At 57.5% G+C, this 24,779-nt stretch overlaps 8 protein-coding genes and 1 non-coding gene across 9 annotated transcripts; 4 read left to right on the plus strand and 5 right to left on the minus strand.

Annotated features, from left to right (window-relative positions):
* Positions 1-398: 398 nt before the first annotated feature.
* On the minus strand, positions 399-1,332 carry TRAVEDRAFT_153275 (FKBP-like protein). The gene is made up of 5 exons (XM_008044088.1): positions 1,185-1,332; positions 924-1,022; positions 808-862; positions 707-747; positions 399-638 (listed from the first exon to the last, which is right to left on the minus strand). Exons 1-5 carry the CDS (start codon positions 1,281-1,283, stop codon positions 519-521), a joined length of 414 nt encoding a protein of 137 aa, XP_008042279.1. The 5' UTR covers positions 1,284-1,332; the 3' UTR covers positions 399-518.
* A 197-nt stretch (positions 1,333-1,529) lies between these two features.
* TRAVEDRAFT_172614 (acetyl-CoA synthetase-like protein) lies at positions 1,530-3,755 on the minus strand. The gene is made up of 3 exons (XM_008044089.1): positions 3,277-3,755; positions 2,798-3,220; positions 1,530-2,741 (listed from the first exon to the last, which is right to left on the minus strand). The coding sequence occupies exons 1-3, from the start codon at positions 3,504-3,506 to the stop codon at positions 1,766-1,768; spliced, it is 1,629 nt and encodes a 542-aa protein (XP_008042280.1). The 5' UTR covers positions 3,507-3,755; the 3' UTR covers positions 1,530-1,765.
* A 4,062-nt stretch (positions 3,756-7,817) lies between these two features.
* Positions 7,818-9,150, plus strand: TRAVEDRAFT_30917 (Pcmt1-prov protein). The gene is made up of 7 exons (XM_008043613.1): positions 7,818-7,980; positions 8,037-8,104; positions 8,166-8,205; positions 8,268-8,535; positions 8,621-8,760; positions 8,816-8,869; positions 8,931-9,150. The coding sequence occupies exons 1-7, from the start codon at positions 7,891-7,893 to the stop codon at positions 8,964-8,966; spliced, it is 696 nt and encodes a 231-aa protein (XP_008041804.1). The 5' UTR covers positions 7,818-7,890; the 3' UTR covers positions 8,967-9,150.
* A 39-nt stretch (positions 9,151-9,189) lies between these two features.
* Positions 9,190-12,011, minus strand: TRAVEDRAFT_172619 (uncharacterized protein). The gene is made up of 4 exons (XM_008044090.1): positions 10,522-12,011; positions 10,265-10,469; positions 10,139-10,209; positions 9,190-10,083 (listed from the first exon to the last, which is right to left on the minus strand). The coding sequence occupies exons 1-4, from the start codon at positions 11,848-11,850 to the stop codon at positions 9,415-9,417; spliced, it is 2,274 nt and encodes a 757-aa protein (XP_008042281.1). The 5' UTR covers positions 11,851-12,011; the 3' UTR covers positions 9,190-9,414.
* A 2,880-nt stretch (positions 12,012-14,891) lies between these two features.
* TRAVEDRAFT_172621 (GPI-anchor transamidase GPI17) lies at positions 14,892-16,856 on the plus strand (the record flags this gene model as incomplete). The annotated part of the gene is made up of 7 exons (XM_008044091.1): positions 14,892-15,077; positions 15,134-15,276; positions 15,326-15,588; positions 15,664-15,846; positions 15,909-15,998; positions 16,051-16,424; positions 16,484-16,856. The coding sequence occupies 7 exons, from the start codon at positions 14,892-14,894 to the stop codon at positions 16,772-16,774; spliced, it is 1,530 nt and encodes a 509-aa protein (XP_008042282.1). The 3' UTR covers positions 16,775-16,856.
* A 621-nt stretch (positions 16,857-17,477) lies between these two features.
* On the minus strand, positions 17,478-18,795 carry TRAVEDRAFT_91618 (FAD dependent oxidoreductase; the record flags this gene model as incomplete). The annotated part of the gene is made up of 3 exons (XM_008044092.1): positions 17,478-17,895; positions 17,949-18,569; positions 18,626-18,795. Coding segments are annotated over 3 exons (1,209 nt in total), but the record flags the coding sequence as incomplete, so codon positions are not given.
* Positions 18,796-20,104: 1,309 nt separating this feature from the next.
* Positions 20,105-20,176, minus strand: TRAVEDRAFT_t171. The gene has a single exon. It is a non-coding gene; the product is annotated as a tRNA-Met (tRNA).
* Positions 20,177-20,488: 312 nt separating this feature from the next.
* TRAVEDRAFT_172622 (RNAse L inhibitor-type ATP binding cassette protein) lies at positions 20,489-23,019 on the plus strand (the record flags this gene model as incomplete). The annotated part of the gene is made up of 10 exons (XM_008044093.1): positions 20,489-20,569; positions 20,621-20,642; positions 20,692-20,779; positions 20,833-21,046; positions 21,105-21,627; positions 21,680-22,226; positions 22,278-22,325; positions 22,380-22,502; positions 22,563-22,690; positions 22,746-23,019. 10 exons carry the CDS (start codon positions 20,489-20,491, stop codon positions 22,775-22,777), a joined length of 1,806 nt encoding a protein of 601 aa, XP_008042284.1. The 3' UTR covers positions 22,778-23,019.
* A 519-nt stretch (positions 23,020-23,538) lies between these two features.
* TRAVEDRAFT_39399 (ubiquitin-conjugating enzyme E2) lies at positions 23,539-24,509 on the plus strand (the record flags this gene model as incomplete). The annotated part of the gene is made up of 5 exons (XM_008043664.1): positions 23,539-23,562; positions 23,736-23,831; positions 23,956-24,139; positions 24,310-24,436; positions 24,497-24,509. 5 exons carry the CDS (start codon positions 23,539-23,541, stop codon positions 24,507-24,509), a joined length of 444 nt encoding a protein of 147 aa, XP_008041855.1.
* Between the last annotated feature and the right edge of the window lie 270 nt (positions 24,510-24,779).

Here is a 24,779-nt window from a genome sequence, read left to right on the forward strand (position 1 = left end):
GCTTGGTGCGCTTGCTCTCCGGGGTGGTGCTCTCCATGTGTTTTGAAAGGATTGCGGCCTGGAAAGCCGGACGCAGGATAAGTAGTAATATTCGAGGTCAACCATGCCCTTATGTGCGCTCTAGCGCAGGGCGCAGTAGCCTAGCCCCTGTGGAGCCGACAACGAGCAAACTCAAAGCCTCTTGCGCCATAACGCTGCGAATGCGACGGGGGCGGATGATCATGTTAGACAGGCGCTGATCAAGCGCTGATCTTGGAAGTGGATGAGTGAGCTGCAAGTTGCTGCATGGCCCCTACTATTTTGCCGTCGGTTTTGCGTTAGCGCGGTTACAACGTTCGAGATGCGTTCACCTTCATCAGCAACGATTGAAGGCCCACCATGCCACAGTACTACTTATCGCAGTCTGAATGGAGATGTCTTGCTTGTGAGAGGCAAAGCATATCTGTGGTACATCAGGATTTCGCGATCAAAGCAGCATCTGGGTTCTGGGTGACCACAGTTGACTACCAGTCAGAGCCTCACTTGCGCCCTTCGACCATGATAATGTGATACCCGAATTGTGTCTTGACGAGGGGAGATAGAACTGGCTTGTCTACCGTCGAGGGCTGCAGCGCAAAAGCGGCATCCTGGAATGCGCCCTGAAAATCACCAGTAGTCAGGCATGTATGCTTCGTGAAGCACCGAGGGCGGAGATGAGTCGTCATACCACCATCGCTCCTCGGACTTGCCAGCCCAGACTCCCACCAGCTACGAGACCATAGGATTAGTTCCCGGCGTGCCTAATCAGAGCGAACGAGTTCGGCACACCTTTCGCCTTGTCCTCTGAATATTCCTGTGCGACCTTGTCAAATCGCTGGCCTTCCTGCGCCCATGTGAGTTAAGCGTGTAGAGCTCAGATGCGATAGATGCAAAATGACGCGAACCTGGATTTTTTGCAGCGCCTCGAGGGCCTTCGATTGCTTCTCGCACAGAATGTGACGCACGTTGACGGAGGTCGCGGCCTTCAGACCACCGCCCTTTCTCTGCCAATCGCCAATATGATTTAGAATGCGACATCAAGATTGACCAGCAGAGATAAGAGGCACCGCAGACATAGCTAGCATGGTGTTCAACACGATTGCATGATCGTGGAGGGAGCAGCGGCCCTGATGACCCTAGTAGCGGTTCCGTGACGTCGCACGCACCTTTTTGTCGCCGGAGGACTCATCTGCCTTAGCGTTGCCTTTGCCCGCTTTCTTATCAGCAGGCTTCTTGTCAGTTGAGCCAGATGCTTTCTTCGCCATATCGTGCACAGGGGTATCTAGTAGCGTGATCGAAAGCTGTGGAGGCACTGCACGAAGGGGGAAAGCAAGAGCGACCGCGCCCTAATTGATGGCGCTCACAGCATACGTGGCTCGATCGGGCAAGTCTTGTGGTTCAGCATCCGATGTTTGGCATTCGCCGGTGCTAAGAAAGCCGGGAGAAGCAGGTTGGATTCGTTGAGAGAGACAAGCCAAGTGCAGAACATGTATGGTATTACTACTAAGGTCGACAGGTAGGTACAATAGGTATATATGCTACAGCGGTGTGATCACAAAGTCCGGGCGTGGGTCAAGAGCAATATTGACAGAAGAAATAGGATAAGTGGTGCGAAGGGAATAGATTAGGACGCAGCCAAAGCGTTTGCTTCAGAGCGGGAAAGTAATAGAAGAATAAAGACCAATGTCACCAGTAAGCGAATTCAGCGAGCGCCACCCTCGCGCCCGTTTTGATGTTACCACGGGGCTCACGCGCTCGCGAACATCGCGTCCAGCTCTGCCTTGAAGAGATCCTCAATGGCGCGCCGCCGGACGTTGCCCTTCGTCGCCGTGCGCGGCAGGGTGCCGCGCGGGACGACCACGACCATCTTTGCGGACGTGATGCGCTCGTGGAGATAGCGCCGCGAGTGGAAGTGCCGCGTGCGCCGGATGATCTCCCTCCGCAGCCGGGCGTCGTCCATCTGCACGCCCGGCGCGGGCTCGACGAACAGCGCGGGGCTGGGCCGGCCGTTCCCAACGACGATGCACTCTGCGATGAGGTCGCCGCAGGTCTGGCGCGCGTTGTCCTCGATCGCGCGGGTGTCGCACCGGAGGCAGTTCTCGCTCTTGATCCAGTCGTCACCGCGCCCGCGGTTTACGTACGCGCCAGGCGCGACCTCGACGAAGAGATCGCCGGTGTGGAAGTGGCCATCCGCAGAGCGCATTGAGGTGTGCGGGCAGTCGCCGGACTCGGCGAGGATGACAAGCTCGTGCAGCCGCGCGTTTGCGTTGGAGTATTCGCTACCCTCTGCGCCCTCGGCCGCGTCCTCGATCGGGACGAATGCGTACGAGGTGCCCTCGATCGGACGGAGGGCCGGGCTGGGCTTGCCACCGCCACGGACAGAGAGGAGCATCGCGCCGCACTCGGTGCTACCGAAAAGGTTGCGGAGCTGGAGGTCGTTGGCGTACGCCCACTCCTCGTCCTCGCGGGGCATCTGCTGGCCGGAGTAGAGGATCTCGTCGAGTCCACGGAGGAGCGCGAGCAGCTTCGGGCTCTGGCGCGCCGCGCGGGCGTGTACAGCGAAGAACGCGGGGAACTGGTTCAGGCGGGTGAGGCCACCGTGCGCGATCATATGTACGAGCTCGTCGGTAGAGAAAGTGACCGCTTTCGGCTGGATCGTGCACGCGCCGTTTTGGAAGGAGGCGAGGAACATGAATGTTTGACCAATGTGGCACATGCTTCCTCTAAGTAGACGCTGTCAGCGACACGTCCGGATACGGAGCACGGGTGTAGAACTTACATGGCAACAGTGACGTCCTGACCGGTCGTGTGCAGGGGCCTGCTGACTGTCGCGGACTTGCGCACCATGTTGTCGAGCCACGCGTAGTTACACGGCAGCAATTTGGGCTGTCCTGACGTGGAGCCGGAAGTGTGGAAGATCATGACAATGTCCTCGGGCGCGGTCGGCTCGGGCATGGGTGGCAGAGACATGTCGTCGACAGCAACGTCGCGCAGGTCGACGGCGCTGTATGAGGGGTACGGGCAGTTGGACAGGATGTCACCGAGAGTCGGCTCGTATATGATAGCCTTGGCGTTGGAACGCTGAAGTAGCTCGTAGATGATGTCCGGGTTGGGCAGCCGGAGCGAGAACAGCTGAGGAATGTAACCTGCGCGGGCTATCGCGTAGATGTAGAGGACCTCGACGTAGGACATGCCGTTCGACCTGTACGCGTATTCGGTCAGGCGGGAGCGAGACCGGGTAAAGTGCGATGGACGTACCAGAGACCGACCACGGATCGTGGTGGAATTCCACCGGCCTGCAACTTGTGGGCCAGGTGGGTTGCGAAGTGCTCCACATCGGACTGGAACTCGCCGTAGGAAATAGGTTGCCATGCCCGCAGCTCACCCTCACCGTCGTATACTGGAAGCTTGAGTATAGGAAGCGATGGGTGGGCGAGGGTGTGCTCGGCAAGGGCGCTAAGATGCGTCTTCAGGTTCAGGGCGGCCATTGGAATCAAAGAAGCAAAAGGGGGGGAAAAGGGGTGCAGAACGAAGAGGAGATCGGGGCAGATTAAATGCAACCAGGAAGTAGGGCCGCAGGTAGGATAGCCGGATATACGGAACGAAATTAAAATCCTCTAGGATAGAAGAAGAGGGAGGAGGACTGGGCCGGGACCGAAGCGATTGTGTAGATGATGGTGAGGGTGGATGGTGCCCGAGTCATCGTCTTTATACGCCTTGGCCGGCGGGAATGACATTGGAACAGATTGGAGGAGGCGATGAGGGAGGATGGCAATGCTGTCCGGCCGGGTTTTCGCATGACTAGTTGACAGACGCTTGGATTGAGCGGCGCAACTGACGGTCACGGTGCTTCCCGCGCCCGCAGCCCCGCCGCCCATAGCTGATCAATTCGCTCAAACACATACCTGGGCAGAATCTCCGGCAGGCCCGCCGAAGCAGATATTCGTCTTCTCGCGCGATATCCCGGCACCTGACTGGAGATTCCACGTCTCGAGCGCCACTGGGCTGAACACCGGACGGTGCCTGCCTGGCATGCCTCGTGGACACCGGTGATAGCCTGATATCTTGCGCCTGCTCGGGATAGCAGTTATGGAGCATTTTCAAGTTGTCAAGAGAGCTCGGAGAGCGTTTGAGGTGCGGGAGATGGCGGAGGTTCGTTCTAGACGCCTAAACACGTTGTCCTCGATTCGGCAATTTCGGCGCTCTCGTGCCTTCTTCTCGCCCACCATTCGGAATCAAGTCATTCAATGCAAGGACGCTCCTTCATTTCCGAATATCTGCGAAGGAGATGCCTTGATATCGCTGAGTGATCATCCCTTCTCTGAGGAGACCCATGCATCCAGCCGATGAGTTGCGTACGATAATCTAGCACCGCCTCGCCGACTTGCTGGCTTCTCTCACACTCGTCCTCCCCGAGGTGACTCAACACTCCGCAATCTCCACACCCTGCAACATCTAATACGACGCGTAGGTATTGCGAGCTCAGCGTGGCGCGATCCTGTGTCCTCCAAAAGATCTCACTAGGCCTGACACAGCCTCAGCAGCCTCGCGTGTGCTGGTGCGGACCCGAGTCCGTTCAGGATCGGAGGCTGCTGTCTGGTGCGTTCCCCTGTACGCAGTGCGCACAGGACCCCCGACAATGGGGGGGAAACTCACACGCGGGGTTGCTGTAATCGGTGCAAAATTTCCGCGAACCTTGGACGGGTGGCCTAAGGTGGAAGCTTGTAAAGTGGGTTCGTACGCCTCTGGCCCAAGAGCGCTGTTGAATTAGCTATCGTTTCTCTACATCTTTTGTATACTAATCTAGCTCATGTTGCCATAGACGGTAATAGTATTCAAGATGTATATCCGCTCACCCCCCAGGTCAAGTCCTTACTATGACCATCCATACGAAGAGTCAACACGGCAGGTCAGAATATCGACGCCAACAAGATCGCTTGAAGCCCTAAAGCAAACCCATTGTAGGAGGTCGCTAGTTCATAGGGACTTCACGCTCAAACCGCTGAACTATCTCCGCGGATACCAGCGTCTGACGCAGAAATAGGCCACGTTTCGGTCTATCTTGAGCCTCTTCAGCCCGTAAAACGTGTAGTATCAGCCTGACTTTCAACTTTGCCCGGAAACGGGACACGGATCATCTTAGCATTGTTCGGGGTCCTCCACGCTCCCGCCAGACCACGCCCACCGTACATTTGGAGCCTCCATTTACAGCCATCAACACCGTAAATCTTGGACGCGGTGCAGCGGCGCAGACATCATATCGCCGGGTCACTGCTTGTTGTCTGCTATGGAGCGCGCTGCGTCCCATGTTGACAGCGCAGGCTATCATAGATCTCAATCGCAGGTACACATTCATCCAGACAGGGCACCTATGCAACATCAGGCAAGTCACCTCGGTGTCCTCGTTTTGCACTGCAGCGTTGACGACATCTTCCGGCAGGAAGGCCGCAGCCCGAAGTTCATGACGGACGACGGTTCGCGCGCAGCACGCTTATGTGAGTTATAAGTACTATGGGAAGTCCTGCTGCTTCTCTTCTCGCACAAGAAGCTCAGTGCTCATTGGCGTCTTGCAGAAGGGTTACAAAGCCTCACCGTTACAAAGCGCACGCGCTAAGGTTCAATTCATGCCAAGATCTGCTCTTTGTCAACCACGTCCGAACCACACAATCCACGGCGGTTACATGCTAAACCGATGTCCAAGTGCCACAACAATGTTGCGTATGCGGTGGCCCCAAAGCCGTACCCCTCGGCCTCGCCTCAACAGGGCCATCCAACGCCGTCCGTTCCTCCCACGACATATCTAGCATGGTAACCGTCTACGGGCTATGCCACGTGCATGCAAAGTCGCAATGCATATTCGACATGTACTACTACCACCGCAACCCGGCGCTGTTCTGCGCGCGCGTGGCCGCCGAGCCAACGTTGCAGCTAGTGAGCCCAGCGAGCCTATCATCGTTAGTGCACGCTGTGCGGATTTGCGCCCAAATGCTGCATCGTCTCAGTAGTGTTTGGGCCGTTGCAGAGATGTTTCACACTCGCCGGCGCAACGCCGGGCTCCCGCTCCGCGCCTCCCGTGGACGCCTATTTGCGTGCCCGTACGGGCGTCGCGAACAGCGGGAGGGGCTTCGGACAGGCACGGCGTGTGCCTGCCGCAGGCACTGCGTTGACGCGTACATACGTAGCCCTTAGGAGCGAGATCCGTGGCGAGGTGTTCGATCTGGGCAGTTGGTGCGTGGCGTTCAATTATGGCTAGGCTGTTCTCTGTATTGCGCTGCTCACTCAGAGGTCAGCATCAAATCTCGGGCAATCTCGCGACTTCTCGACCAACGACGAGATGACCTGTGGCGATGTCCGCAATTATCCATCGCGCACAACGCCTCTCTTGATCCCTGGGGCCGCCACGCCGCGCCAGTCTCTCTGGTAGCAAACAAGGAGTAAAGCCGTATCCGTGTCGCAAGTGCGTACACTCACCTCCCGAGATCAGCGCGGTGGCGTACCATCGCGAACATTACTGGCCGCACAGTGCAGACTCCCAGGGGCTAGTGGCGGATCTTGTGCGAAGTCAGAGTCAAAGTCCCAAACGCCGAACACGTTTTCAAGCTGTGCTTCTCACTTCCCAGCTGGCTTTTACCTCCGCCGCTGCGGCGCGGGTGCAACCTCGCCACCAGGCACCTCATCCGCGGCCTCGCGTGGGCGATTGAGAGTCCTTCTCCCCTCGCTAAGCTCTGGGTCCCCGAACAACGCCCTACACGCCGCGACATGTAAGTGCGCATGGTCCTGCACGCTCGAGACAGGTACCCACGGAGACGCGGCGCCGCGCGCCCAAGCAACTCCGCCAACCACGGCCCCGCGCCGTTGAACCAGTGCGCGATCGAGAGCGCCCTCCCCTGGACGACGCATACCCGCGCCATGTTTCCTCGGAGATGCAGCTGTACTACTCGACCTCGCTCACGAGCGGCCTCTCATCGCCCCCCGAGCGTTCGCAGCAAGAGGCCGAAAGCAACATGGCCGGCAATCGGGCCCGAGAGGGCCCCTTCCGAGCGCTGGGGCGGCCGCCTTTGGGTGCTCATCTACCATAACATCTGTGTTCGCCGTCGCGCACGAAGCGCAGGTCGACAGGGTACCCTCGCGGCCAATCGGCAGTTGTGTCCTGCGTCTGCTGCGTACGAAGGGTAATTGAATGCAACCATTTACAGGGTTGGGCGGTGGTAGTAGGCTTCACCATCGCCTCCCTCGCTTACTTTGTCTGCGCAGCCTAACAGCAAAGTAGGCGCGACCGAAGCTCACCAAGAGGCTGTATGCCGTGACGGATGTGTCCGAGTACGTCGCGAACGGCGTTTGCGAGGCGCGCGGCTAGAACGGGGTAAAGGGTGTCGGCGACGAGTGCGCCGGGCTTGATGAAGTCGTGCATTCCGAAGAAGTCGGTCTAGAGGGACCGACCCCGATGTCCCGCCGTCATCGGCGGCGCGGGTGTACAGGTCGATGCGGCATGAATCCAGTGGTCTGCGGGCGATGTAGTGCTTCGAATAGAAGGCGGCTTGCACTGGCGTTATTTCGCCAATTTGAATCGCATCGGATTTACATCATCCACTTGGACGACCAATGACGAGAGAGAAATGGAAGTGTCGAATGCACATCCTTCGGATGTAGCCTTCACGGGTGGTCGTCCGACGTACAAAGGGCCCGGTGCGTCCACCACTGCCACGTGGGTTCACCATAAGCAGCACTATCGGCGCTATGACGTGAGGGGGCAAGATAGCAGCCACTTTGCGGCTTGTTCTCATACCACGACGGTATATACCGCCGCTACATACGACAACGCGATTCAACACGGCGAGGTTGAGCTGGAAACACTTTCTCTCGGTATTCACGATGGCGTGGAGGTGCACCGGTGCTACCAATGCAGAGCTCATCGCGAACATGGCGAAGGCGGAGATCATCCACTCTGACCGCGTCACTGCAGTAAGTGTCCATCTTGCTCATGTTAAAATCGCCAGATACACTGAAAGCCGTTTCAGTCTATGACAAAAGTTGATCGCGCCAACTACGTGCGGTACGCGAACGGCGCGTACGAAGACTCGCCTCAGTAAGCTTGCACTCGCTTTTGGATAAAAGGTCAATCCGTCGACATATCGTCACTTCTCGAGGACGATCGGGTATGGCGCGACGATCTCTGCGCCGCACATGGTGGGTAATTCCTTATTCTGCATAGGTTGATCTCCACAATGTTCTGAACATGCTTCATCTAGCACGCCCATGCTGTAGAGCACCTCCTTCCGTTCCTCAAACCGGGTTCCCGCGTCCTTGATGTCGGATCGGGTTCGGGGTACCTCACTGCGGTGCTCTATCAGCTCCTACAGGACCCGTCTGACCCGCGGAGCAACGACAGCAAAGTCGTCGGCATCGAGCACGTCTCGGAGCTTGTTGAGTGGTCCGTCGGGAACCTACGCAAGGACGGATTGGGTTCCGCCCTGGACGCAGGGCAAATCAAAGTGATCGCCGGCGACGGGCGCAAAGGCACGTATTGTCCCGCGGCCCACACCTTTGACAGGCGTGCGGGGCAGGGCCAGGGCTATGGGAGAAATGCTGACGGTCGACGCAGGTCTCCCGGAAGATGGGCCCTATGATGCGATTCACGTCGGCGCAGCCGCCCCTACCCTGCCCAAGGAGCTGATCGAGCAGCTCGCACGGCCTGGACGCATGTTCATTCCTGTCGGGACGCAGACCCAACAGGTTCTTCAGGTACAGTTTGTTCTCCGGTGTCAAAAATGCGCAGATGCTGAGAGAATCCTTCCAGATCGACAAGGATGTGGATGGGAACGTCACATCGAAGCCGCTTTTCGACGTTTTGGTACGTTCCTCTGCCATAGGATTGTTCGTGGTGACACCGAACCTCATCCTCTGTGTTGCAGTACGTTCCGCTGACTGATCGTGACAAACAATCATGAACGTCCTGTGGGTCCTGGGAATTTGTATGTTTCATGGAGAAGCCTCCCTAAGTTCTATGGATAGGCTGTGAGAGACGGCGATCTCACGATGTGGACATGTATCAACGGATGTACCAGTAGCAGCCATATGCCTTTGGTTAACCATGGATGCATAGTATCTCATCGCACGGAATCGCTCGTCAAGAAGAGGTACCATAACCGTCGTGCTCGAACTTTTCCAACGATTCTGATTAAGTGCAACATCAATATCAAGTGCACATGGAAAGACATTTGTACTTTAGACGAGCACCAGTTCAATTACGATCTAGCTACATTCAACGACAGACATACGGAGAGCCATAGAAAACATAATAAACACGTATGCACAAGCAACGCACTCGCGCGAGCTCAATGCCTCGTACTAGATGGAACAACCTGACCGGCCAACCCTCTCCGCAAACACGCAAAATTACATGAAATCAGAGTCGTTGTTCTGCCCCGCAGTGAGCCGCGTCCGATGCTCCAGGTATCGCATGAGGTCCTCCGTCGTCTCCAGCGTCGCCGGAGGCCCGGGGGTCTGCTGCACGCTGCCGACCGGTCCGTGTCCAACGAGGGAGTGTGCCCCGGACATCCACGGCTGCGGTGCGAAGTTGCTGAACTCCATCACCCCCGGAGACCTGTTTGCCCCGCTTGCCTGGGGGGCCGTCAGCCGCACAAAGGCGGATGGCTCAAGCGGGGCGCCGCCAAAACCCGCGAAGGAGGGGTGAGCTCCGTTGCCCATCGGCCCGCGGAAGCGCGCGGGGATGGCCTCCGACATAGCGGACGGCGAAGGGCCGGGGGTATCGGGCGGCGCTAGGCTCAAGCTCGGGGACGGGGCAAGGGGTCGCATCAAGGGCATCATAGGAGGTGGTGACATGACGCTGTTGCTCCGAGAGGGTATGTCTGGCTTGGGCGTGGGTTTGGAGGGTTTGCTTGCAGGTATGACGACCTTAGGTACAACGACCGGAGGTACGACTGGGCTAGGGTCGGGGTCAAGGCGGGGAGGCGTGGGCGACCGTTGGGGTGCCGTAGTGACAACTTTTGCCAGCTCCATCTCACTGAGATTGGCTTTGTAGAACGACGTGACTTGGATCGTCGTCTATGCTCCTCGTCAGACTCCTGATGTCCAATGATCCGGCTGCTCCAGGACACACCTTATTAGGCATGGACGCGGCGATGCGCTTAAAGTCTTCTCCGTGCTCAGCGAGCAGCTTCATAAAGAGAGCTGTTAGAACACAGAAGTCAGAGGCGGCCAAAGCGAAGGCAGCGCCGTGACGTGCCTTTGTCGTCCTCCGACCAGTTCCCACTGCCGCCGCCACTCTTCTTGCGAGCAGTCGCTTCCGTTTGGTCGATGAATTTGGTCTCTGCCGACGCGGCAGGAGCGTCGGGCTCCTCCGCAGGGGTCGGTGTCGGTGGAACCTCCACCTCGGCGGCCTTGCTCTTCCGGCTCTTCCTGACCCTTTTCGCAGGGCGAGCATCCTCCTCCTACAAGCCCAATGTCAGGAGTCAACCCAGAAGTTACGTGTTAACCACTTACTGCCACGTCATCTGCTGCTGGCGCTGGCGCTGCTGCGCTTGATACCGCTGCTGCCTCATCGCGCCCCATGGCTGCGACTGCCTTGGGTGTTGGAACGGCTCGACGCCGAGGCCTCTTAGGGGCAGGTTGCACAGGTTCTGGGTCTGGAGTAGGAGTACCTGCAGGCGTGTTCTGAGTCGTACTTCGTCGCGAAATGGTACTCCTTTTCGGCGGCTCGGCTGCAGGCGCAGGAGTAGTAGAGGGTCCCGGCTCAGACTCAGCGACGGGCGTAGTCCCAACAGGAGTTGAAGGAGGCTGCCCACGCCTACGTTTCGCTGAAGTCGTGGACGGCGTCGCGTTCCTCGAGACCTCATCGTCGTGTTTCAGGATATCCGCGAGGAGCGCGTTGCCCTTCTGTTTGCTGCCACGGCCGCGCCGGGTGCGCTTCCCAACTGTGTTGAACTGTGCAAGGATCTTGCGGAAGTCGATGGTCGTGTTCTTATGCAGGTAGTAGAACGTGACACACTGCGCGGGGGTCTTGTTGGGCAGGTAGCCGGCGATGATGCCGAACTGCTTCGGGTGCTTGACGTACTTCTCAACGAAGACCACCTTCTCCTCATCCGTCCAGTCGTCAATGCCCGTTTCCAGCGCGTAGAACGTATGCGGATCCTCGACCAGGTTGTTCGTGTCGTCGAACACGGGGTCCACGCGTCCCTTCGTCACCGAGAGCATGTCCGGGATGACTGCGGCGTTCTTCGCGGAGAGGTGATTCGCGTCCGTCAGCTCTTCATTCCCTAAGCTCGCGAGGATCTGCTCCATCTCGAGGTCCGTGCGCACAGCGTCGCCCATCGCAGCAGATCGCCGCGTCGTACGACCCGCCGTAGCCGCAGCCTCTTCGAGCGCACTCGCACGCGCGATCTCGTCCAGTTTCGCACAGTGTACCATCCACTTCTCGTGCAGCGACATATACTCTTGTCGCAGCCGGTCCACCTTCGCCGTCAGAGCCGCCTTGTGTTCCGCGAAGCGTTTTCGTAGCGAGTGCTTCGTGCCGTCGTACTCCCCTCTCGACACCTGCTCCTGTTCCTTCTCGGCCACCGCTGCGACAACGGCCTCCGGCTGAGGCTGCTCGGGCTCTTCAGGCTCGGCGATGTGGCGGTTGGACAAGATAACGGGAGCTACGCGCTCCTCCTGCGTCTGGTGCGGGAACATCATCCGCAGACGCACGACCATCCGGAGAGCGTCAGCAAGTGGAATATCCGTCAAGAGCTTGTCCGCCTGGGCCACGCCCTGATCTGCCGGCGGCGCAACTTGCTTTTCCTGAGCAGCGGGACGTTCCTTCTCCGAGTGCATGATTGTGTCTGGGTCCTTCTCTACGCCTTCCGTCTCTTCGCGCAGAGTCTCCTCGCTGACCGGCGGGGAGAGCTCACCAGAGGCTACATGCTGCCGTTCCACAAAGGCTGCCGTCCGCTGGCTTCGCGGGGTCGCCGTTCCGATATCCTGCCCACGATTTTCAACGCCGTCACGTGACGGCGCGTCTTTCCCGATAGGGCCGGTCGTCGGCCGAGGAGTGGCAAGGGAGGCAAATTGTAGCATAGGCGACACTGCTGCATCGCGATGAGCAGGCGTTTGAGGCCGCGGGGGATCAGCGGTAGGGACGAGCGATAGATCAGGAATATCTGCATGAGCAACGTCGCTTGGAGGTGGGGCAGGTGAGGAATGAGGTGATGGTGGCTTCGGCGCAGATTGAGCAGCTAGCACGGGAGAAGCTGCAGGGGATGGGGCGGCAGAGGATGCAGGAGAAGACATCTCCATGTCAGACTCACCACCCTTAGGATTGGGCGTGGACGCGGTAGAGGATGGCGGAGGGCGTTTGCGAGACGTTCGACACGTTGGCTGGGGAGCGATGGTGGTGTTGATAGTGAGCGCAGGGCGAGCAGGCTCGGCTTTCTCGTCGTTCGCATCTTCGGTTGGGGGCGAGGACGCTGGGGGCGGCGTCGCGCTAGTAGGCGCGGAAATGGGTGCGGGCTTTTGGACAGGAGAAGCAGGCGGAGACATGTCCATATCAGAGGAATCCGCCGCCTCTTCTCCGTCGTCGCTGGTGACCCTGGCTTCCTCCGCCTCCTTCATGCGCACATCCTCACGCTCGCGCAGGCCCTTGACCTTGGGAGCAAAGTCTAAGGCTGGAAGAATCGCGGGAGAACGCGAACGTACTGGAGAAGCTGGCACCGACATCTCCATGTCCGACTCCATCTCATCCTTCCTCTTGTCCGAGGCTGAAGGTGCTGAGCTATGATCGGGGGGACTTGATGAACTGACGCCGGTCTCAGCATTTTGCGAGACGACGTTAGCTGTCACATCTCTCTCGGGATACTTCAGCTTCGCGTCAATCGCAAGGGTTGATGGTACGAAGGAAGGCGCTCTCTGTATGTAGGAAAGGCGGCCTGATCGCCATGATTAGTAGTTGATCAGGGAGTATGTGCGACTGGACTAACCCTTGTTCCAGGCATTTTTCAACTGTGTTGTCGGCGCAGGCTGACTGCCAGTGTTCACAGACGACTGGGGAGCTTCGCGTGGCAGCTGCGCCTGTGGAGTGGTTACAGTAGCCCTCGCTGCAGGAGGTTGATCGCGACGAGCGGATCCAGAGTTGTCTACCGCTGCGGAACCCTGAGCCACCGGAGATATAAGAAGTTCAGGAGACCCAGTCTGAGAGCGAGCGGGAGGACGACTGTCCAAGACGGAAGTACCAGGATGAGCCTGCTTCTGTTGAGCCTTGGGTAGACTACCTCTTAACGGAGGCTGATACGACACGTGAGGCGGATGCGAAGAACTAGCCGTAGAGGAATGCGAGGAATGCGAGGGAGAGCGAGACACCGGTTTGGCAGGCAGCAACGGAGTAGGCTCAGGCCCAAGTGGTATACGTACCGGCTCAGAGCGCGGCGGTTTGGGAGGCAGAGGCACGAGATGTGGTAATTCAGGAGACTCGCGTTTGGGCATCGAAGTGCCAGCAACCCCGTATCCGGGCGATGGATTCTGCACCGGACGTGGTGAGACTGGGCTGACCGACCTTTCGACGTTATCGCGACTCATGAGACGCCTATCAGCGCGATCCTGTGACGCTGAGCGAGCAGAGAAAGGTGGAGGAGGGTCTCTGCTACTCCCTTCTCCTCTGTCTGCATAGAGGTCGTCATCTTCCGGAGCCCACTCTGGCTCTGGATGTGGCGGGCGGTAGTTATCGGAGTGAGGGTTCCCATACGGAAAGCGATTCCGTGGGGCCGAGCCCGGGGGTGCAGGTGGAGAGAATGGCGGGAAACGTTCTCCGCCGGGCTGTGAAGGCGAGTATACTTCACGAGGCCACGGCCGGTCAACTGGACGATCCCTGAAATCCCTTACAGGGAGTCCCGCAAAGCGCTCCATCGGGCGCTCACGAGGAGGAACGCTTTATTTGATTGTCAGAATTGAAGCACACAACATTAAGAAAACCCCATACCTGTCAGAAAACGAAGGCGGCCCCTTATGTATCTGCTTCCAGGTGGCAGAGGGCTCAAACATGCGTGTCGATGGCGTCTCTCGGGGGGGTCTGGTCCACAGAGGATTGAATGCATCTCGAGCAGTTCGATCTGGCCAAGCCACGGGCTCCGGCTCCTGCCATGCAGGTGGGCGAGGCCATCCTTCAGCCGGTGTGGGTCGATATCGCTCTGGAGAAGGGGTATTCGGGGGATACTCCCGGTCGGTACGCCAGTACTTCGGGTTGTACTCGTTTGCGAATCCTTCACGAAACGGTGGCGCAGGCGGCTCCTCTGGACCAAATCTGTCGTAGTATGGGTACGCGGGAGGCGGTCCCGGGGGAGTTGTTAATGGGTGCTCTGGGTACGGTCCGGGTTGCTGCCGCTGCATTGGATACCACGAGGAGTGAGTGGGGAAAACGCGGTGGGAGGGGGGAGTGCTGACATCGTATGGAAGCGGGGGATTACCAGAAAGACGACGAGTATCGCCGTTGGCAGACATGGCGGATTAGGAGGGATGGTTTTTTATGACAAACGAGGGTAACGGTGCGAAAAAGGCCAGCGTACAAAGGCCAAGCAAGGAGTACAGTGAGAGATTATGTCAAGCAGTAGTTTTGCGCAGAGACAGAGCAGATATCGGCCGCCAGAGGGGTATCTCGGAGCTCTAGGTACGAACGTCGTTCAGCCGGTGGTGGTCGTTGTTCGTTGTGCTCTGCTCGACTCTTTCTGCCACAGGTCTCAACGTACAATGAAGCTCCGCCCGAACCTCCCAGTTTTGAGGCGACACCTTGTGGCTAAAACGCAACTCCGACGGTGATGTGTCAGCTCCGCCCAAACAATTGTGGCTGCTCTTCCCGATCGGGCCTCGCGCAGTCACCAGCGCACTCAATGGACTCCTCGTCCTCCCACCGCGACCCTGCTCAGCTATGTTTTGAGAGTGTTCGGACTAGACGGCTCATCATCGCATCTTACTGGGCTGTTGTTCTTCTTGCTATACCGCTATGGTGGAAGGCGACAAGCATCGAAAGGCTCTCGCTTCCAGCTTCACGCGTTTACGCTCAACGGAGTAGAGAGGTACCCACTGTTCTTGAGCTCCTCCGGGCTTCTCTACTAACGGATATGACTACAAGCTGTCATTCCCTGTGGCAGTCACTCTCAATCCCTCAAATAAGGCCGAAATCAGGTCTCTTGCAAGTGACGTCCAGACTGCTCTGCAGCTGGACAAGAGGGCTGGCAGTGCGGCGGACGTGGAGCTACGCGTCGGAAGCCACCCGTGAGTGTTTTTGTCTACGAGTGTAACTCGTTACGCAAGAGCTGCACAGAGACGCCGCGTACAATGTCGTGCTAGAAAATGCAGCCGAACATCCTATTGTCGAAGGGAGGGAGCTGCGATTTGGAGGGTCTACCGAACAGCTGGCAGATACATTGAGCAAGCTCATCGCGCCATACGCATCGTATTCTGCATCGCAAACGCAGCGAGTGATGAAGTACTCCCCCCGGTACCGCCTTGCATTCACTTTGCTCAACGAGGAGGCGACAAGCGGGAGTGCAGCATTGGCCTGGGATGTTCAGGATGCTATCCAAAGTGCGGCAGCCGCTGTCCCTTGTCCCTCCGAATCCCCGAAGCTAACCGTGTCCCTTCATCTTCACGATATGTTAGCCCATGTTGGTCCGCTGCTTAAAAAGCTATCGGACTTACATAACTTCACCATCGAAAGTCAAGTGCAATATCATGCTCCCCTCGCTTTTCAGCCTCGACCCCTTCAACATGAGGGCCAAGACGTACATGGTCTAACACAGGAAGACCTGACTGTATTCGTTAACTCTGCTGAGTGGACACTATGTATGTATCAACTGGCTGGATATATGTGCCCAGAATACGAAAGCTCACCCTCATCGTCTCAGCATCAAGTGTATCTAGCGACCCTGTCATACACTTTGTGCTGTTCGTACCTTCCACTAAGAACAGCCCTTTGCACATCCTCGACCAGCAAGGTGTGTATATGCGCTTCTTCGTGCCCACATACCGGCTCAAACCCACCTGCAGGCTCCGTACACCCTTCGAACGCATTCCTCCTCCCCCAGTGGGGCGGCATCGTCCTGCTAAACCCGCCGAAGGAGGCCTCCCCGATTGCTCGCCTCACTCCGGCCGACCTTCGCCCCATTTTTGCCACCTTTGCATACCAGCTTCTGACGCTTCTGGGAGTGCCTGGCCTTCCCCTACACGTCCGCACCGCCCAACGCGAACCGTTCACAGACTGGGAGCTTGACGCGTTGCTACGTCAGCGTGCATTCGAGAATGTGCAGGGTAGCGCCGACACGCTCGAAGCGATTGTGCGGCTCGTCGACCAGATTGAAAACATGCCTGTCGGTCAGGACGTCGTCGGCGATGTGCAGGACGCGCTCGATGCGCTCAACGAGGTCCGTCGTCAACCCCTGTTCAGTTACTCGTGTTGCTCAAATCAGGATATATCTGGCAGGCGCATGACTCGTCGCGCGCATCATCGCCCGTAGCGACCTTGAAGCACTCTGCACGCGCGTTGACCTTAGCGTCGCGTGCGTTTTTCAACCCTGGTATGCTCGCGCTGCTCTACTTCCCCGCGGAGCACACGTACGCGGTCTACGCCCCGCTATTCGCTTCAGTCTCTGCGCCACTCCTTGGAGCCGTCATACGAGAGCTCATGGCGTGGAAGAAGGCGCGGAAGGAGGCCAAGGAGGCCGAGTTGAAGGAGGCGAGAGGGGGTCGTGTGCAGGGGGCGAAAGTTGAGTGATTGACGACGATCTTTGTAGGACTAATTTATTTCTTGGACATAAGTGTATGCAGCTCGGTGTGCCTGTGGGATCATGCATTGAGTGAATAGCCTCGCGCTCTCCTAGACAATGTCCGGTCCATACTTATCAGCAATCCTCAGTGCGTTTTCAAACCACGTCGTAGGCTCCTGCGAAGATATACGCACCTTCCAGAATTTTGTACACCATTATGCGACAACATCTGGCCTGAAGCCGCCGTATTCAGTAGAACTTCAGTGCAGAGGCTGTATTGCACACGGACTTCATAGCTGTGACACACATGGGGGCACACAAGGAACGTTCAGCACTCAGCTCGGATCACTAGGCCCCAAGCAAGTAAGTACATGTATGTGACCGCTCGTCGATGCGTACGCACTTGCACACGCGACTTTCGTTGTGCGCCCTCCGCAGCGCGCCGTACGAAGCTATGTACAGCGGATGACATAACATTCGGCGTTGCGCTATAAAGCATATATGTGGAGCAGCATATGGCAGCAAAACAACTTGTGACTCGATATCGTACAATACAACTGCTGCCGCGAGTCAAAACTTCTGTCCATACCGTTACCGCGCCTCTCAATCGCGGGACTCGCAAAGCGGCTGACAGAGCCATTCCTGCACGGTCCTAACACCCACATCGTCCAAAGCGGGCTTCTCCAATGCCCCGCAGGCTTCCATATGAGCCACCTGTGCACACGACACCGAGCTCGCAGCCGCGTCCTTCATCGGCGTGGGCTTCAGCTGGTCCAGCGCGTCCTCCACGAGAGTCTTCACCTCTAGTGCGCTTCCGAATGCGAGTGACCAGCCCGCGCCTGCGTGCCCGTAACAGTGCACGATGCGGCTGTATCCCGTCCCGTCGGATGCGGGGGGACGAAGCTCGCGCTCGACGCGCACATCGCCGATACGTGCGGGACGCAGGCCCTGTGCGAGCGGGTACGCGGGGTCGCGGTGGTCCGTGTCGAGATCGGGCAGAAAGTCCCTTGCATCGCTTGCCATCTTCTTGACGTTCTCGTGGTCCTCGCCGATGCGGTCTGTCTCGTCCGGCTCGGAGAAGCCGCCGACGTACAGGATGTTCTCGTTGCGCGGGACGATGAAGATGAAGCTGAGAGGCTGCGTCAGCGATAGTGACTAAGGAGAGAACGGGAATCGACGTACTCAGACTTTACGTGCCCGTTGGCGGTCGCGCTCACGACAAGTGCCTTTTTGATCTTCTCGAATTTCTGGCCGTCGTTGAGGAGGCGCAAGACGGCCCCGCGGAGCGGATACACCTTGTCGTCGTTCGCGAGAGCGAAGGAGCCCAGACCGGAGGCATTCACGATGGCATCGGCGTCGTGCTTCAAGAGCAACGCCTGTTCTTGCGGGAGCAGGTCCCCAGCGAGGTACTCGTAGACGAACTCCGCACCCTTGTCCTCGACGAGCTTCGTGATGCGCGAAAGGGCCTTGTCTGTGTCGATGAGCGGCGAGAGCACCTCATACGCATCGACCCAGGTGTCCTTGTCCAGGCCGAACTCATGCACCGCGCTCGTGTCATGGCGGAAGCCGGCGACGCCGCTGCGCTCCAGCTCACGCATCTTGCGCAGTTGGTCCGGGTCGTTCTTGATGCTCTCCTTGAAGAAGAAGACCGTCTCGCGCATCTGAACGCTGAACTGCTCGCGCAAAACGGGGTTCGCGGCCATGTGCTTGTAGACGTGGTAGGAGATCATGGCCCAACGCTTTGAGCTCTCTAGGGCCGTCGCGTCCGAGGTGTGGCCGCACACTGCAGGAGGATACTCCCATCTGGCGGTCAAGTCAGAATGATTGTGCAATTTTTCAGATGGTGAAAGACTGCTTACAAGGCACCTGCAATTTGGGACGTAAGGCGTAGACCGTCACGAGAGGCGAACTGCTCGGATAGTACAGTGACCCGGAAGCCGCTATCGAGCAGCGTCCAAGCAGTGCACAACCCGACGATGCCTCCGCCGATAATTAGAACGCGGCGGGCATCAGTACCCGGAGTGGCGAGGGGCCTACGGTCGAAACTGATGTGAAGCGGCGACGTGTCGGGAAACACTGGTAGTAGCATGGATTAGTGAGACCGGACGGGGCCCATGTGCAGAATTCGACGTACTTGTTGCGAGTAGTGCAGCCTGGTGTGAAGTGCGGAAGCTGGTTAAGGAGCAGGAACAGGAGGAGGGATGCAAGGCAGGTTGTTGGGAATGCGTCCAGCCCGAGCGGTTCGTACTTTATACTTCATTCTTCTGTGCCGCTGAGGGGGCCTCCCCTCCCCCTTGAGTGGGACACGACGCATGCACTACCTAGCTAAGTGTCCTACCTTCCTAGCCTATGGACACAAGCACAAGGAGCAGGAATTCGTGGCACCAGCAGCGCACATGCGTCCTCCTAGTGGATATGAGGGGTCGCTTGGTGTATACCTCTCCTTACACGAACGAAGCTGTGGTTGAATCGAGGTAAAATCGAAGCGATTTCTGTGCAGGTGACAACCGCTTTCCGATATACAGTCGTACGCGTATCGAATGGGGACCGGCCTAAGATCTTAAGGAGGGTTGCCACCTGCTACAGCCGATGATCAAACGCGAATGAGGCATGACTGAACCCTTCCCCGGATTCCGAGCACATGTCCAACGAACCTTCGCTGGCCACTAGGGCAGTGGACATCGTAAACGTGTGCTCAGAACCCGAGCAAAAGGCTCTAGCAGTACTAGAGTCAAGTGGCATCTCACCCAATGATTTCCAGAGCCAGCCGTACCCATAAGGGAGAAGGTCGTCAAGCACATGGTATGCCTCTCAAAGTGCTTCGCTAGTTCTTTCACTGACGTGTTGAGTGAGTGAGTGAGTGAGTGAGTGAGTGAGTGAGGTGTATTTCGTCGTCAGCGCCTCTCGTACATCCTCCAAACAGCCGGTCTGAGTCGTTGTAACAGTTTCAAGGGCTCGTCTCCTGAGTGGAGGAAGACGATCGCACCAGCCAATCGAGCTATCACTTCGACTTTGCGATAGGAAAACAGGCTCCCTCGGCCTATAGTGAGTCACACTGTCTTCCCGCAGAACACGAGTGCTGGTTGACGAGCCTAAGTCCCCTTCACATGTCGTGAGGCCTCTGCTAAAAAAAAAGTAGTACCATTGATCAGTAAGCACGAGTGACCCGCTCTTAAGCGAGTAAGGACACACGAGTGGCCGACTCACCAATGAATGAAAGTACTTGGATGAGAGGGATGAATATTAATTGAAATGTATCACGACGTCCTTGAAACGTCGTTGGCAACCTGCTTTGATCAAGATTTGCCGGGGAGTCGAAAAAAGCGCATTGGCCGAGTTAGCAACTCCTGGTTTCGATCCAGGGACTTCAGGGTTATGAGCCCTGCACGCTTCCACTGCGTCAAGTTGCTGTATTGTCGTCAAGACATAAGGCACATATAATTGCATGTCAATTTCTGAACGAGCCCCACAGGATGTACCAGCTTGGTTTTATCGACCTTAGCTCGGGAGCTATACTATGCTCTGTTCACAGCACAGAGTAGGAATAAAGAGCCATATTGCGAGAGGTTGTGGTAAGAACCAATCCGGACGGAGGCATTGAGCACAGTCACGTGATCAGAAATTTCGCGGTGCCGATCGAGCAGCGGGAGGACACAGAACGGTTGCGCACTGCGCTCATCCTCTCCCTTACCCTCCATCCACCCCCTGCACTCTTGTCGACAATGGCCGACAAAATCACCCGTATAGCCATCGTAGACTCCAACCGCTGCAAGCCGAAACGATGTGCACAGGAGTGCAAGAAGGTAAGAACGCACATTCGCTTAATTCTGGTATCGAGCTGATCCATCTCATAGTCTTGTCCCGTTGTGAAAATGGGTACGATCTCTGCCGCCATGACTGCTCCGAGTCTGAGCGTACTCTCTAGGCAAGCTGTGTATCGAGGTCAAGCCGACCGACAAGATCGCATACATCTCGGAGTTCCTGTGTATAGGATGCGGTATTTGCGTGAAGAAGTACGTCTCCTCACCCTCACCTGGTTCTGTCTCATGGTACGACACACGAACAGATGCCCATTCGAAGCCATCGCCATCATCAACCTCCCCACCAACCTCGACTCCGAAGTAACACATCGTTACACCGCAAATGCCTTCAAGCTCCATCGCCTACCAACACCACGACCGGGTCAAGTGCTCGGTCTTGTCGGCACCAACGGTATCGGCAAGAGTACCGCCCTAAAAATTCTCGCGGGCAAGCTGAAACCCAATCTTGGCCGTTACGATGTATGTGGTACCTATTGCGCACCTCACGACCCTCACACCTACCTGGGCTTGCGCACAGGACCCTCCAGACTGGCAGGAGATCCTCAAATACTTCCGTGGCTCTGAGCTGCAAAATTACTTCACGAAGGTGCTCGAGGACAACCTGAAGGCGCTGATCAAGCCGCAATACGTCGACCACATCCCGCGCGCGATCAAGGGCGTCATGACCGTCTCGCAGATGCTCGACGGGAAGCTCGAGCGCGACAACAAGCAGAAGATGTGCGACGACCTCGAGCTGAACGAGGTGCTCACGCGCGAGGTGGGCCAACTCTCTGGTGGAGAACTCCAGCGGTTCGCGATCGCCATGTCGTGCATCCAGCATGCGGATGTGTACATGTTCGACGAGCCGTCCAGTTACCTCGACATCAAGCAGCGTCTGAAGGCGGCGGAGGTCATCCGAGAGCTGCTCACGTCGAACAACTACGTCATCGCGGTCGAGCACGACTTGTCCGTGCTGGACTATCTGTCGGACTTCGTCTGCTGTCTGTACGGCAAGCCGTCGATGTACGGTGTGGTGACGATGCCTTACTCCGTCCGTGAAGGTATGGCTGTTTCGGCTATGCCATGGGTTAGCCGGATGCTTATGCATTGCAGGTATCAACATCTTCCTCGACGGTTTCATCCCGACGGAGAACCTGCGGTTCCGTGAGGAGTCGCTCTCATTCAAGATGGTGGAGACGGCGGAAGAGCTCGTTATCGACAAGACACGGCACTACTCCTACCCCTCGATGACCAAGACGAACGGCGGCTTCAAGCTGACGGTCGAAAGCGGCTCGTTCACGGATTCGGAGATCATCGTCATGTTGGGCGAGAACGGAACGGGCAAGACGACGTTCGTCAAGCTGCTCGCGGGTGATACGCCCGATCAGGAGGCGGAGAAGCAGAACCTTGCGGTATCGCTCAAGCCGCAGACGATCTCGCCGAGCTTCCCGGGCACCGTTCGGATGCTGCTGATCAAGCGTATCAAGGCGGCGTTCATGCATCCGCAGTTCAATACCGATGTGATGAAGCCGATGAACCTTGAGCAAATTATGGACCAGGACGTGAAGACGCTTTCCGGAGGAGAGCTCCAGCGTGTAGCCATCGTGCTCGCGCTCGGAAAGCCGAACGTGTCGGTTTACCTCATCGATGAGCCCTCATCGTAAGTCGTCCAGCTGTCTGCACGGGTGACCGCATTTGACACGCGTAACAGGTTCTTGGACTCCGAGCAGCGTATCATCGCCAGCAAAGTCATCAAGCGGTAAGTGCTCTGTTCGATCATCTCCTGCGTGGCAGTCGTCTGACAGGCTTCCAGATTCATCCTCCATGCGAAGAAGACCGCCTTCGTAATCGAGCACGATTTCATCATGGCCACCTACCTCGCGGACCGCGTCATCGTCTTCCAGGGCCAGCCCGCCGTCTCCGCCACCGCCACCCCGTGCGTGCCCCGTGCTGTGTCCTTATTATGCAACCGCGGCTAATTATGTGTGTATGACAGCCCGCAATCGCTCTTGACGGGCATGAACAGGTTCCTCGCATCACTGGAGATTACGTTCCGTCGCGACCCGACGAACTACCGGCCGCGCGTGAACAAGAAGTACAGTGTCAAGGACCGCGAGCAGAAGGGTACGTCCCCTCTCTTTTGTACGGCCGCGTGCGGCGTGTGCTGACATTCGCGTAGCATCTGGCAACTACTTCTTCCTCGAGGACTGAGGGCCTCACGACATGTAGCGCCGCGCGGCGCGCCGGCCGTGCCCGCACGGTGACTGGCAGCTATAGCGAAGTACCTCAGGGTGTAGGATAGATGCTGTAGCCTACTAGGGTCCCGATGCCCGCCCTGCCTGAGGCCTTCGCGCGAGACGAGCGATCCGGCCCAGCCTGGGACTTGACTGTGTAGGAATGAACATACACACGTAGACAGGGAGCGAGGAATACATATCTGTTGTATCACCAGCAGTAATCCGTGTGTATAAGGTCGTCTATGGTTATCTATAGAGATCGTCATCTATTGTTATGTTTAAAGACGTCTCGGCCCGGAACCTTCATGGAACCTCGAGGACAAGGGGCGGCGAGGCCGAGACGATTGCAAGACACAAGTAGCCGGAGGCCTGCCATAACGGGCACCGGCCGGCAGGCGCCGGCCGTAGTAATCAGGCCAAACAGGGTGACAAAGGGCAAAGAGCGGTAGGCTATCCGCCAGGCGCTTTCCAATCCTTGTCTTCATCCACCATCTCCTCCTCCATCGTCTCTTCTCTCGCTCACCGTAAGTGTCTCGCTGTCCATTTCCGCAGTGTGCACTCGCTCACTTTCTCCTCGACGCTGCCCTCTCGCCTCTCGCGGTTGCTCTGCATCTGCTCATCGATACGACTCCCACGGCCATCGTGTTCCATCTGCCCTGCGATCCTGCTCGATCGTGTGCACAACGACTTCCTGAGTGCAGTCTCGACTTCCTTGCAGTCCTCTAGACTCTCGCAATGGCCCTCAAGCGCATTAACAAGGTGCGTTTGCATTTCACGCCACTAGCCAACCCCCATCTAGCTGCGGCGCCTGCTCGGCCGGATGTGGTGGTTTGGCTGTGCGGCGCTCTGCGGCCGTCTTCACGGGGCGATGTATGCTGACGGCTGCTCTTCCCTGCGTCGCGTGCGGCCGTTCTGCGCGTTGCGATGTGCAGGAGTTGATCGATCTCGGCCGGGACCCGCCCTCCTCCTGCAGCGCAGGCCCGACGGGCGATAACATGTTCCAGTGGCAGGCGACGATCATGGGGCCGGTACGTCAAGCTCGTCCCTGTTCCTATTGCGTGTGAAGCTCGGCGTTACTGACGTGCGCTCGTGTGATCGCTCGCCCTCCTCCCAATTGCATGCTCCCCGTGTATGTGTGTGTGCGGTCGACAGGGCGACTCACCGTATGCGGGCGGCGTGTTCTTCCTCTCGATCACGTTCCCGACGGACTACCCCTTCAAGCCTCCCAAGGTCAGCTTCACGACGAAGATTTACCACCCGAACATCAACGCGAACGGCTCGATCTGCCTCGATATCTTGAGGGACCAGTGGAGTCCAGCATTGACGATCTCGAAAGGTGCGTCACAGCTCCTCTTCTGTACCTTGCTTTCTCCGCCTGCGTGTGCCTGCACGGTTTCCGATGCGATCTGATTGCGAAGCGGTTGCCGTGCTGTGCGATGCGGCGCGTTCTATCATCACCTCCTATTCACTGTTGAATGGAGACTGACATTCTCGGCTGAAAAACAGTGCTCCTTTCGATCTGCTCAATGCTGACGGACCCGAACCCTGACGACCCCCTCGTCCCCGACATCGCGCACTTGTACAAGACCGATCGGGCTCGGTACGAGGCAACGGCTCGGGAGTGGACAAGGAAGTGCGTATTCTTCCTCTTCATCATGTTTTCAGCATGTACTAATGTAGTGATGTGCTGCAGGTATGCCATGTAACGTGTGTTCAGGCTACGATGCATGACGAACGAACGTGCGGTGTACGATGTGTTTTGCCTGTCCTGAGAGCGGTCTTTTCGATGATGTCTTCTTCCCTCAATCGCATGTGTGTGTATTCCAATCATCATCAATGACGACAATCCTTCTGGTGGCGTACATGACGCTTTCCGGCGAATCTACGTATGTGTGAGCCACGCAGCGTTGACCTTGGCAGTGTATTGGAATGCTTGCGGGGTGCTGCGGGATTATCTCATGGCGAAAATAGGAGAG

This window comes from Trametes versicolor (assembly GCF_000271585.1).
Source record: "Trametes versicolor FP-101664 SS1 unplaced genomic scaffold TRAVEscaffold_10, whole genome shotgun sequence".
In the NCBI taxonomy this organism is placed as follows: Eukaryota; Fungi; Basidiomycota; class Agaricomycetes; order Polyporales; family Polyporaceae; genus Trametes; species Trametes versicolor.

What these genes read in the sequence shown, in the direction of transcription:
- TRAVEDRAFT_30917 (XM_008043613.1), top strand. Translation starts at nt 7,891, where the DNA reads ATGGCGTGGAGGTGCACCGGTGCTACCAATGCAGAGCTCATCGCGAAC. An exon ending in ACTCTGACCGCGTCACTGCA is followed by an intron (nt 7,981 to 8,036) that starts GTAAGTGTCCAT and finishes AAGCCGTTTCAG; the next exon opens with TCTATGACAAAAGTTGATCG. An exon ending in AGACCCAACAGGTTCTTCAG is followed by an intron (nt 8,761 to 8,815) that starts GTACAGTTTGTT and finishes GAATCCTTCCAG; the next exon opens with ATCGACAAGGATGTGGATGG.
- TRAVEDRAFT_172619 (XM_008044090.1), bottom strand. Translation starts at nt 11,850, where the DNA reads ATGCACTCGGAGAAGGAACGTCCCGCTGCTCAGGAAAAGCAAGTTGCG. An exon ending in CAGCAGCAGATGACGTGGCA is followed by an intron (nt 10,470 to 10,521) that starts GTAAGTGGTTAA and finishes TTGGGCTTGTAG; the next exon opens with GAGGAGGATGCTCGCCCTGC. An exon ending in CTGGTCGGAGGACGACAAAG is followed by an intron (nt 10,210 to 10,264) that starts GCACGTCACGGC and finishes GTGTTCTAACAG; the next exon opens with CTCTCTTTATGAAGCTGCTC.
- TRAVEDRAFT_172614 (XM_008044089.1), bottom strand. Translation starts at nt 3,506, where the DNA reads ATGGCCGCCCTGAACCTGAAGACGCATCTTAGCGCCCTTGCCGAGCAC. An exon ending in CGATCCGTGGTCGGTCTCTG is followed by an intron (nt 3,221 to 3,276) that starts GTACGTCCATCG and finishes ATACGCGTACAG; the next exon opens with GTCGAACGGCATGTCCTACG. An exon ending in CAGGACGTCACTGTTGCCAT is followed by an intron (nt 2,742 to 2,797) that starts GTAAGTTCTACA and finishes GCGTCTACTTAG; the next exon opens with AGGAAGCATGTGCCACATTG.
- TRAVEDRAFT_153275 (XM_008044088.1), bottom strand. Translation starts at nt 1,283, where the DNA reads ATGGCGAAGAAAGCATCTGGCTCAACTGACAAGAAGCCTGCTGATAAG. An exon ending in AGTCCTCCGGCGACAAAAAG is followed by an intron (nt 1,023 to 1,184) that starts GTGCGTGCGACG and finishes GGCGATTGGCAG; the next exon opens with AGAAAGGGCGGTGGTCTGAA. An exon ending in AAGTCCGAGGAGCGATGGTG is followed by an intron (nt 639 to 706) that starts GTATGACGACTC and finishes GGTGATTTTCAG; the next exon opens with GGCGCATTCCAGGATGCCGC.